The sequence below is a fragment of the Bufo gargarizans genome, chromosome 3 (genome assembly GCF_014858855.1).
Source record: "Bufo gargarizans isolate SCDJY-AF-19 chromosome 3, ASM1485885v1, whole genome shotgun sequence".
Classification (NCBI taxonomy): Eukaryota; Metazoa; Chordata; class Amphibia; order Anura; family Bufonidae; genus Bufo; species Bufo gargarizans.
The window spans coordinates 254,000,772-254,013,668 of record NC_058082.1 but is presented as its reverse complement, the minus strand read 5'-3'; the positions used below and the strand labels follow the sequence as shown (position 1 = coordinate 254,013,668).

The 12,897-nt window shown below is 44.1% G+C and overlaps 1 protein-coding gene across 4 annotated transcripts in view; it reads left to right on the top strand.

The window, feature by feature from the left end:
- The window catches only part of CBLB (Cbl proto-oncogene B), a 142,459-nt gene that overhangs the window by 43,557 nt on the left and 86,005 nt on the right, over positions 1–12,897 (top strand). For all 4 annotated transcript variants that reach the window (XM_044285290.1, XM_044285289.1, XM_044285288.1 and 1 more), the window contains exon 2: positions 423–673. In XM_044285290.1, coding sequence (XP_044141225.1) covers positions 423–673 — 251 coding nt within the window. The remainder of the gene's footprint in view (positions 1–422; positions 674–12,897) is intronic.

Here is a 12,897-nt window from a genome sequence, read left to right as displayed (position 1 = left end):
TCACACTAGCGGTAATATTTTCCAGTATTGAGGATCTCCATTCCGAAAATAACGCTTCCATTTTGTCCCCATTCATTGTCAATGGGGACAAAACATAACTGAACAGAACAGAATGCCGGATCCAGTAAAAACGCTAGTGTGAAAGTAGCCTTAGCTAAGTAAAAAATCTATATCACCTGTGATAGCATGCAAAATCTGCAGTACAGTGCAACCATTGACCCTGCCATATAGGCCCTGAGATCTAGGCTCTGTGACCACCCTCATACATAATGTATATAAGCACTTTAACCCTTTGTTCTCAGTTAACCAAACACATTTAGGCAAACACAATGGTGATTTGTATTGCATTCTTTTATTGTGTTCTCTTCCTATCCAGTTACATGGAAAGTCAAGTGTCTTTTTTATTTAATTTTTTTTTCTAGGTAAGATTATGCCAAAGTCCAAAGCTTCAGCTGAAGAACAGCCCTCCTTACATACTTGATATTTTACCGGACACGTATCAACATTTGAGACTTATTCTGAGCAAGTACGATGACAACCAGAAACTTACGCAGCTCAGTGAAAATGAATATTTCAAAATCTATATTGACAGCCTAATGAAAAAATCAAAGCGAGCAATTAGACTCTTCAAGGAAGGAAAAGAGAGAATGTATGAGGAGCAATCGCAGGAGAGGTAAGGCCTTTGCATTGCTACGGATGTCTCACGGTGACTAGAGATGCTGGTTAGCTGATGTGTTGGAAAAGTTGTTCCAGCCTAGGCGTTATTTGTGGTGTTTTACTCGCTGATGGGTAAAGCACAGAAGACCCTGTGAAGCGGCATGATTGCACTTTCTTCTAGATTGCCATTCCTAGTACTAGCAGATCTGTAAGAAACCTGAAGGAAAATCTAAATCTCGCTGGCGTACAATGCACCAAAATTAGTAAGACATGTGCCGCAATTATTAAAAAGGCACATCTGTGCACCAGAAAATGAAGTCTACGCCCGTAAGCGTAGATTTCAGGTGTATTGTATGCCAGCTTTTTGTGTTAGGCTGTGAAGGTCTTGTCCATGCCCTATCCACTTTTATAAAAAGTGTCAAGAATGTTGGAAAAATGTGAAGAATGGCACATTTTGGCTCAAAATGGGACTTTGTAACTTTTCCGTGTCATAATACTGGCGACGCACAATGATGCAAGTTCAAGTGGTAAAACAATATATACTAAACATGGAAAAAGCACAAAAATAGCTCTTCATCTCTTCCTTCCCTCCGATTCTGCTTTATCTCCTGTAAGTTAAAGGGGTTGTCCAAGATAATGAAAATCTTGGACACCCCATACAATTGCTTAAAATAAAAAAACATAATCCACCCACTGGTTTCTTCAGCATCGTCCTCTGTGGCTTTGGTCCTGTACTAGAACTGTTCTTCTTGGTCTACAGCTGAGGACACTTATTGGCTGCAGCGGTCACATGTTGTATCCAGGCAGTTTGTAAACGGCCAATGACAGGAGAAATGAGTGATTAGGGCATGTTTTTTATTTTTAACTTGGTAGGGGGTGTCTGAAATGTTTAGTTATCTCAGACAACCCCTTTAAACTTCTGTGTCTTCCAGGAGCTCGACCATGTCCCTCTTAATCCTCCTCCTCCATAAGGCAATTTACTGTAGCAAGAGCCTCCTTGCTGTGTCCTGCTTGCAGTAGGGTAATGGCTGTTAAAGGGCATGTGCCAGCATTTGTACCTATGAAACTGGCTGACCTGTTACACGTACATATTACAGCTGAAGGCATCTATGTTCGTCCTATGTTCATATGTGCCGCATTACTGTGAAAGAGCTGAGCCTCTAGGACTCTAGAGTCTAGGTGTAACGGCAACGCCTCCATTGCTCCAAGAGGCTCATTTGTATGTATTAACATTTCATTTTTATCGGCAATGCGGGCACATATCAACATGGGACCAACACAGATGCCTTCAGCTGCCAAGAGCACATGCATCAGGTCATAGGTACAAATCTGCTGACAGATGCACTTGACCGTTCAGTTGGTCATCAGATGAAGATGCAACATAGCAGGAGATTACAGAGGTTCTCTGGCCAGTAATGAAAAAAGGGATGCTCTCTACTCCCCGATTCCTTGCCGGTCTCTTTTCAATGCTTATCTGATCCCTCCTGGTCCCTCATGACAAACAAGAAGTCATTGTTCAGTCAGTCACTGTCCATAGCAGTGACTCGCCTCATCTAGTCATTGGCTGAGCAGACATTTCCCGGGGGTCCTGAGGGACCACCAGCGGGAACCTGGTAAGCCTGTTCATGTATTTTTAGGTTTAGTGTTCCTTTTAACAAGTTTTTTTCCAATTTCAAATCTATTTGGTCATGAAGCCTGCTAGTGGGAGGCTTTATACCAATCCAGTCTCCAGTATCTTCTATTTAGCCAAAAGTGTTATTTCGGTATCACTTAAGCTAAATGCATCACATTAGTCTGCCTGTGTGTCTGCACAATGTCATATCAGGCTTTTTCCAGCTCCTGCTTTGTCATAAAAGTCTACTGAAGCTCCTATCTCATCACAGCGCGTTATGCATACAAGATGCAGTTTCTTCAGAACCTTATCTTCATAGAATAAGCAGCTGATTATCACATTTTTAGAAGACTGCATCTGGCTAATGCTTTCTGGCTTGTTTGAGAAAAGAGCAGATATTGGACGTCGTTGGCCTCACGAAAGGATTTCTTTTTACATAGATTTACCACCTTAAATCCATACAACTACATTTCTCTGAAGAAGTGATGGAGATATATTACCAGATATAGACATTTTAAAATTGGAGACTTGTCATTACAGACATGTTTCCGAATAATATTGTAGGTGACGTACTGGATTCTATGTTATATAGATCATTCCAAAATAGTAGTATGGTTAGTATGAACAGGTTGTACCTTTTATTGGAGCACAGTAACAGTTGTAATACGTGTTGGTGTTGGGCAGTTTCTTCTAGGCCATAGAAACATAGCTGCTATGAGGGCAAATTATGTTGAGCTTTAGAAGTGAATGACTTGTATTGATCAGGGATGGATGTAATCCAGGTTTTCTGGCAGGGAAAAAATTGTGGAAGTAGGCTCACAGAGGGTTAAAAAAAAAAATGTCCCCAGGCACTCTTGTTCTGTCCTCCAGAGGTCCTCACTGGTCTCCACTTCCTGGTCTTGACACACAGAGAATGTGAACTTGTTGGATCAGGCGGGTTACTGCTGTGCCATTACTTCATTGAGTGGCCAATTTTAGGCATTTCCTGGGTGTCGACATGCGACCAAGAAATAGAAGCCAATGTGGGCAGGACTGCACCGGAGCGAGAACAGGGCATGAGTTAGGTGGATATTGGTCCTTTTACTTCTTTTTTAGCCCACACAAAGCCGCTGCTACAAATATTTTGCCCTGGAAAACCCCTTTAATATCTGCTGTCTAGGCACATACTGTGGAGCAGTATACCAGGTACAGTGTTGTACGTTTTATACAGTGCCTCTGTATCTGAATGGGGCAGAGCTGGACAAAGGCCATGTGACTGATGGATGTGTCCTCACAGGCGGCAGCTCCTACCCTAGCACCCCGTGCTCTTCAAACAACTGATCAGCAGGGGTTCCAGAAGATGGAGCCTTGCTGGTCAGATACGGATTACCTGTCCTGGGGAAAACCCTTTAAATTCAGGTCAATTTCAGACACATTGAAGCAACTTTTATTTGGCTGTACAACCCCTTTAAATGGGTTGTCCCATTAAGACGACTTATCCCCTATCCACAAGTTTGGGGGTAAGTGTCTCATGAACCGGGGTCCAACCACTGAGGCCCTCAGTAGTAACGAGACCAGGGGCCCATGCTCCCTGTTAGGAGTGCCAGAGACGCATAAGTCTTCCACTCCATAGAACTGTCAGATATAGCTGAGTACAAGAGCTCGGCTGTCTGTCAGCACACATATGCATGTCTGCCGCTCCATTCAAACAGATGGCACGGGTCCCTGTTCTCGTGATTGGCAAGGGACCCAGAATTCGGATCCCTGATGAACAGACCTAATGGGACAGTCCCTTTTAATGGTTGTCAATGAGCATTCCTATCTGGTTTATGGTCTGGCTTGTAAGTTTTAAGTTAAGAATTCTACATTTTAATATACAATTGGTGCTCTGCATTATATATGCTGATCTTTTGTACTGCAATTTAGTTTATTTGGAACGATGCACTGTTAATTCTCAGCTGTCATCAGACCCTGTCACTTAGAGGGGATTAATATGCTTGCAGGAATAACGGGGGGTGTTGCCTTGGTTGCTAGGCAGCAGTGTTTGAATGTCAGCTGGCATGTGCGCTTTCTGTCGGCAATAATGATGTACGAGGTTTAGTTGTGTGTTTTATTTATTTATTTTCCCCACCGTCCTTTAAAGTTCAATGTAAGCCAGGAATCAAGGGAGAAAATGCATTTAGTCTAGTTCTGCGGCATTTTGTATCTGGTGTTTACCCTGTTGAACTGAGGGATCATGGAACAGTTGCTTTCAAGTAGGGCTGCAGCTAACGATTATTTGAATAATCGATTAGTTGCCGATTAATTTCTACGATTAATCGATTAATCGGGAAAAACGACAAAATTACAAAACAGAGGTTTATATGATCTTACTTGAAAAATTATGTTCAAAGGCCATATTAAAACAAATTGTGGACGACACTTATGGGGGATCTGTGGACGACACTTATGGGGGATCTGTGGACGGCGTTTATGGGGGATCTGTGGACGGCGTTTATGGGGGATCTGTGGACGGCGTTTATGGGGGATCTGTGGACGACACTTATGGGGGATCTGTGGACGACACTATTATGGGGGATCTGTGGACGGCGTAGTTATGGAGAGGGGGATATGTGCACTGTTATGGGCATAACAGTGCACAGATCCCTTTCCTCATAACAGTGCACAGACCCCCCTTCCCATAGCAGTGCCATACACAGACCCCCCCCTCCTCCCCATAGCAGTGCTATACACAGATCCTCCCCCCTCCCCATAGCAGTGCTATACACAGACCCCCCTTCCCCCTAACAGCCCCGGCGCTTGCATCTTTATTTTACCTTTTTACAATGACGCTCCCGCTCCTGTAACAGCCAGGCAGAGCGGACGGCGGCGTAACGTCACTCAATCACGTGACGCGCCTGCTCCGCCCACTTCATGAATGAAGGAGGCGGAGCAGGCGCGTCACGTGATTGAGTGACGTTACGCCGCCGTCCGCTCTGCCTGGCTGTTACAGGAGCGGGAGCGTCATTGTAAAAAGGTAAAATAAAGATGCAGCGCCCGCCCGCCCGCCCGCCCGAATAGCAACGAATCGGCGATTATTCGATAACTGGATTCGTCGACAACGAATCCAGTTATCGAATATAATCGATTACATCGATTAATCGTTGCAGCCCTACTTTCAAGTGATTTCACAGTACACATACCAGCACAGTACTGTAGAAGCCATTGTTCATGGCTCAAATAGTTGTAAACCTATACACTATACAAGGTTCATCTGTGGACATGGATGCTGTGCTCAGTGGAGAGAAGTAATATAGCTGGAGCTCGCTTCAATGTATTGGCACTTAGATCGCAGACCGTACCTCGACCTCCAGCCTTTTGACGTCATGCAGTCCTCTCGTAGGTCAGGGTACTGTCTTCGAGTGCCTTGTTTTTACTTTCCTGTTTTACCATAAGGTAAGGGCTTTGATATATTTGCTATTATGGACTACATCTTCTTCGGACCTTGCAGAATGTATTTTTGTCTGTCTTGTGAGCCATATCCATTGAAGCCGTACTTCTACTGGATAGATGCAGCAGTTAGAGAAGGATACGTTAAAAAGAGTGCAGTGTTCACACTGGCATATTTTAAAATCTCGTTCACTACAGTGTAACATCTTGTAATCTGCAAGAATGATGATGGACATACCGCTCTGTACATTGCTGGAAACACAAGGTTGAAACGCCTATCCTCTGGATGGATCATCAGTATCTGAGGCCCACGTCAAACCCTTTTAAAGGTGTAGGCTGGACTGGGAACAACTGACCCAATCTTCTGAACCTGTGCCAATTAAAAAAAAAAATCAAACACCAGTCTGCATTCCTACTGCAGCCAATGTGCCATTCTAGCTTAGGCTACTTTCACACTCGCATTTGCAGCGGATCCGTCTTGGATCTGCACAAACGCATCCGTTCAGATAATGCAACCGTCTGCATCTGTTCAGAACGGATCAGTTTGTATTATCTTTAACATGGCCAAAACAGATCTGTCTTCTATTGTGCCACATTGTGTCAGTGAAAACGAATCCGTCCCCATTGACCTACATTGTGTGTCAGGACGGATCCGTTTGGCTCAGTTTCGTCAGACGGACACCAAAACGCTGCAAGCAGTGTTTTGGTGTCCGCCTCAAAAGCGTAATGGAGGCGGAACGGAGGCAAACTGATGCATTCTGAGCGGATCCTTATACATTCAAAATGCATTAGGGCAAAACTGATCCGTTTTGGACCGCTTGTGAGAGCCCTGAACGGATCTTGCAAACGGAAACCAAAACGCAAGTGTGAAAGTAGCCATACATGACCACTGAGGCCAGGGGCTGGGAATGGGGCAGCGGCATGGGTACAATGGGAACATGGACAAATTAATGGAGGATGGCAAACCTGCTCCTAGATGAGTACGGTAAACAAATTGGTCATCGAATCAGCAGGATCAACACAATTAAACCAGACATCCCATCTGGTAGGGTTGATCCTGTTGACTAAAATGATACCTTTTTATCAACAAAATCCCATTTGCAGTTGCTGAAATCTCTTAATTAGGACTTAAGTGCACTCAGGGATGTAGCATAGTCCCTCTGTGCACCACAGCTCCTGCACTTTCTCTACCGACCCACTCCTTTCTTTCCTTGACTGAGGGGGCCAGACATCTTTATTTCACACTTGGCTGGCCCTGCAGTGAATGCGCTGTAATCTGCGTATGTGACGTACATCTCCTTCTGTTCTCTCCACTTTCAAGATCACCAGTTCTAAAACATGTGGTGCGAACGTGGGGTCACAGGGCCGGGCAGGAGCACAGTGAAGATGGGGGAAGCGGAGAAGCTGCAGGGCACACCCCTTGATTGAATCTGCTGGCGGGTCATCCTTTAAAGGGGTTATCGGGGGGGGGGGGGGGGGATTTTATTTTTAAAAATAAGTAATTAGGTAATATTCCCAAGAATTTTCAGACCTCTACGCTGATTTGCCGTTATAAGGGAGGGTTTATCATAAGATGCAATGTTGCAAGAAACTTCCAGATGGGTGAATGAATGGCTGAATAAGTTTAGTAATTTTTTTTTAATTATTTTTTTTTGTCTCTTAATGATTTATTGTAGTTTAGTTTCCTAATGAATGGTTACTGAAGTACATACGGTGTGCTGCGGGAGTTCTCACTATTTCTCAATTATCACAATGCATCATTTGCATGCGATAAGTGTAATTGTTCATCTCGAGGATTTGTATGTGACAGCAAAATCTTTCTTTGCCTTTTCCTTTTTGTGTGTGTGTGTGTATGTATGTATGTATGTATGTATGTGTGTATATATATATATATATATATATATATATATATATATATATATATATATATATAAATTATTTATTTTTTATTCGTTCACTGTGGAAATCAGTGACTGTTATCCAAAAGACCATTTGTCATACAATTATACAATTATGCTGCGTTTACATGCAGTACATTTTTTTCAGTATGCAACAAATAAAGGTGACCTTTTCGTTCAATAAAAACCTGCAATTTTGTTTGACATACTGACCCCAGCATTGCACCCAATGAGGCCTGTGATTGGCTGCAGCGACCACGTGTTGTTGGCATGACATCACTGCTGCAATCTGGGTAAGAAGAGCCCAGACAGGCGTCACAGGTACTTACATCTTCTTTATTTGAGACTGATCCTGGAGGTTGTCCAGTTTCCTTTTAAAACCTGACAACCCCTTTAAAAGGTTTGTCCTGTTTCAGGAAGAAATCGGACAGCATATGCGATCCACCTGCAAAGTAAAGAATAGATTGTTACTTGCCCAGCAGATCCTGCGTAGTCGCTCTAGTTCTTCTGGCATGTGCTCTGTTCGGCTGCAGCAGTGATGTCATGTTGACAACATGTGACCACTGCAACCAATCTCTGACTTTTTCGATGTACTGCTGAGGCCAGTGGTTGGCTTCAGTGGTCACATGTTGTTAAAATGATTTTACCACCACAGTTGGGTAAACAAAGCCCCGCCTGGAAAACCGGACCAGCAGCATGGGAGCTGTCAGTTATGAGTAATTATCTATTCTTTATGGCAGGTGTCTCGTTCGGCTTTGCGTTTCTTTATTAGTATATGATTAGAAAGTAATTCATAAGCAAGAAATGCTATCAAATGACATCTGAACCTTTTGCTCTATGTTGGCGTTGGACATCATGTTCTTGTTTTCCATATACTTGATGAAATATAAAAATAATTTAATTCTAGTTCCTCTTGTACATAATAGCGGAATTGTGGATCAAATTTGTTATGCAAAATTTTATTTGTAAAGCCGTGTGGTGATTCTAGGAGAAGGATGACACTCGTAGAAACATAGAAGACCCCCTAGTCTATCTGGTCGGCTCTTATATTAATACTTACTGTATTTTTCGGACTTTAAGATGCACTTTTTCCCCCCAAAAGTGGGAGAAAAGTGGCAGTGCGTCTTATAGCCTGAATGCAAATGACCGCTTCACATTAGAGTGCAGGAAGCTCAGGGAGATGAGGGCAGCGCTGTGGTGGCTGTACCTGTCCTCCCTGGTCTTCCTCCGGGTCCCGCTGTGAACTGTGTCCTGACCACGGACGGCATCAGGATGTAGCACACATAGGCGCGCACTGTGACCTAATGCTGTGCGCCATCAGGTCACAGTACACAGCGGAAACCAGAGGAAGTTATGTGGGGAGTCCTGGATCTGCAGCTCCGTCCGGGACAAGCAAGTTCAATTTATTTATTTATTTCTTTCTGATGGGGGTCCAACCTGAGGCTCATGGGGCTGGGGGGTCTGATGGTCAGCTGATGGAAGCAGGGTGGGTCTGATCTGAGGCTGATTTGGGTGTATGATCGGATGCTGTGGGGTCTGATGGTCTGATATGAGGCTCATGTTGGCTAGGGGGTCTAATGGAGGTTGGGGGGGGGACTGATCTGAGGCTGATAGAGCTTGGGTGTCTGATCGGAGGATGATGAAGCTTGGAGGTCTGAGTTTGGGGTCTGATGAAAAATGAGGGTCTGATTTGCTTTCCCAGCCTCCTGCCCATACTGTGCGCTCATTTTGATATCTGAACACCTAGATCCTTGTCTTCTAAAATCCTTACCGTTTAACTGCAGTTTCCATTGTTTAGACCATTTAGGCCTCATGCACATGAACGTATTTTCTTTCCGCGTCCGTTCAGTTTTTTGGGGGGACCGTATACGGAACCATTCATTTCAATGGGTCTGCAAAAAAAAAAAAAACGGGAGTTACTCCGCGTGCATTCTGTTTCCGTATTTCCCGTTCCGCAAAAAAATAGAACGTTTCCTATTATTGTCCGCTTTACGGACAAGGATAGGACTGTTCTATTAGGGCCAGCTGTTCTGTTCCGCAAAATACGGAATGCATACGGACGGATGTCATCCGTATTTTTAGCGGACCGCAAAATACATGCGGTCGTGTGCATGAGGCCTTATTCAGAGAAGCTAAGTCAGTGGCAGATTTATCAATACTGATGTGAAGGAAAACTGTTTTAGTTGCCCATAGCAATCAATCAGATGGACTTTTCATTTTGCAAAGGAGCTGTGGAAAATGAAATGTGAGATCTGGTTGCTATCGGAAAGTAAGCATTTTTTTCCTTTTAAACTAGTTTTCATAAATTATCTCCCCAAGTCTTTTTCCATGTTAGGGTACTTTCACACTTTGATTGTTTGATTCCGGCAGGCAGTTCCGTTGCCTGAACTGACTGCCGGATGTCATTTTTTTCTGACTGATCAGGCATTTTTCAGACTGATCAGGATCCTGATCAGTCAGAAAAATGCCCGATCAGTCAGAAAAATGCATTGCAATACTGGATCCGTTTTTCCGGTGTCATCAGGCAAAACGGATCCGCCATTTTTTTTTCTTCTCATTTTTAAAGGTCTGCACAGGCCATTTCTATGGAAAAAAATTACGGAAAAGTCTTCTGTTTTTTTCGCCGGAGATAAAACCGTAGCATGCAGCGGTTTTCTCTTTTGCCTGATCAGTCAAAAAGACTGAACTGAAGACATCCTGATGCATCCTGAACGGATTACTCTCTATTCAGAATGCATGGGGATATGCCTGATCAGTTCTTTTCCGGTATAGAGCCCCTGTAACGGAACTCAGTGCCGGAAAAGAAAAACGCTAATGTGAAAGTAGCCTTACATCCCCTCCAAGAATATTAACCTGGTTACACACTTTTGTATCCTTGGTAAACTTACCTACCAAACCTTCTCCTATGTCACCTACAAAAATATTAAAAAGAATGGGACCCAGGCCGGACTGTTGAGGTACACCGCTTGTAACACTAGCATCTGTTGATTATCCAAGGAATAAGTCCAATTTTCAATAATTTATGTGGCACTATATCTAAGGCTTTGCTGAAATCCAGGTAGACAATTTCTGCGGCACCATCTTCACCCAAAACACTTTTGTGTTGTAGTCAAAGAAATCAATAAGATTAGCTTGACACTCATATGTAATAGTGGAAAATGGTGACTTTGCTCAGCTAAAAAAAATATTTGAATAAAATTCTGCTGATACAACAGTGGAAGGTTTTTATATATTTGGTATTGTATGTTCTTATTTATAAGTTGACCTCTCTAGTTTATGAATGGTTTCAGCTTCCCAATGACCTTATGCCAGCTATACACAGTTGAGTCCCATTTTGATGATCACCAGCTAATATACATAGTAACCACCGTGTGCAGCATGAACAGCAGCTAGGCAGGCTGAGAGGGACACAATAAGGTCCTGGTAGGGTGTCACAGGTATCTGGAGCCATGCTGACTGCAGTGCAACCCAAAGCTGCTGGAGGGCGCGTAGGGGAGGATTCGTAGAGCGAACACAATGATCGAGGTGGCCCTACAGATGCTCAATTGAGTTCAGTTAGGTGGTCAGAGTAGTACTTGGAAGTCTTGGTCATGCTCTGCCAACCAATGTAAGACCTTTCTAGCCGTCTGATATGTTGCATTGTCTTTCTTGAAATATCCCATCTGTACCTTTATAACTGAAATTCCTGGCTAAGCATTTTTTGTTATGAACAATGGTATTTATGGAAAAATCACTTTCCAATGTCTGATATATTAGTTGGTAAACGAGTGTCAATTGGCACTAGCTGGTCGTGTAAAAGGATCCTAATGCTAAAATCACATGTGCACTTTTTAGAGGCTACAGATGCGAGAAGAAGGGTATGGCCAAACAGTCAGGTTTCTGGTTGCAGTTTTGGAAGCCAAAACCAGAAGTGAATTTAAAACTGAGAAATTGTATCTGTCCTATATACTTTCTCACCATTTATGATCCACTCCTGGTTTTGGCTTCTAAAACTGCATTATGAAACCTTACAGTGTATCCAGACCCTAAGTCAGGGATGGCCAACCTGCGGCTCTCCAGCTGTTGCAAAACTACAACTCCCAGCATGCCCAGACTGCCTACAGCAGGGCACGATGCGAGTTGTAATTTTACAACAGCTGGAGAGCCACAGGTTGGACATCCCTGCCCTAACTCATTCCACCAAGATCCAGTTATCGGCAAGATTATCCCGACTAAACCCAGTATTACTTTCCGACGCGCCATACCTTTAAAAGATATATTAGCGCCCTCCTGTCCTAAACTTACTGTCCGAAACTGGGGTCCCTTCAATGACAATCTTGTAGAGCCACCTAAAGGTTCCTTTTAGATGTGGTTCCAAACGCTGCATGTGTTGCCTCAGTATCTCTGACAATATCAATTTAGTGACTGTCTCCAATACTGGGGAATCCATTCCCCTTAGGCTGGGTTCACACTTGAGCGTTGCGCAAACGCGCGTTCTACGCGCGTTTTTGACGCGCATTTTTATGCGCGTTTTTGTAATAGTAAACGCGCGTTTGACGCGCGTTTGTGTGATTCACTACAGTGTCCTATGGCCACAAACGCCCCAAAAGTCGCTCATGTACTTTTTGGAGCGTCGGGCGTTTTACAGCGCGATCGTACGCGCTGTAAAACGCCCAAGTGTGAACCATTCCCATAGGGAATCATTGGTTTCTCCTTGTTGAGCGTTTTACAGCGCGTAGGAACGCGCTGTAAAACGCTCAGGTGTGAACCCAGCCTTAAGCACTACATGAACTGCAACTCCAGGTATGATCGAGTTCCCTTGTGGCCTACAATATAGGCCACACCACCCAAACAGTGAGGGAAAGACTTAAAGGGGTTGTCCGGGTTCAGAGCTGAACCCGGACATACCTCCATTTTCACCCAGGCAGGCCCCCTGACTTGAGCATCGGAGCAGGGCAAAGGCATTTTCAGGAGTTCCGGTGATGAACCGGGCTCTTCATGGGGCTGCCAGGAAGCCCGGTGACGTCACTGGCACTGATGGGGGGGGGGTTAGCGCTGCCCTAGCCAGTAGAACGGCTAGGGCAGCACTAAAGCACGCCCATCAGAGCCGGTGACTTCACCGAACACACTGACTGGCGGAGGCCTCTGCCCGGCAGTGTGTTATTGTAAACAAAAGAGCTAAAATCAGGGGGCCTGTCTGGGTGAAAATATGGTTATGTCTGGGTTCAGCTCTGAACCCGGACAACCCCTTTAATCATCGTTCCAATATTCAGAGGCAGTACTTGAAACATGGGGTATCCAAACATTTTTCTGAAACCCACACGTCTGTTTCTAAAATTGACC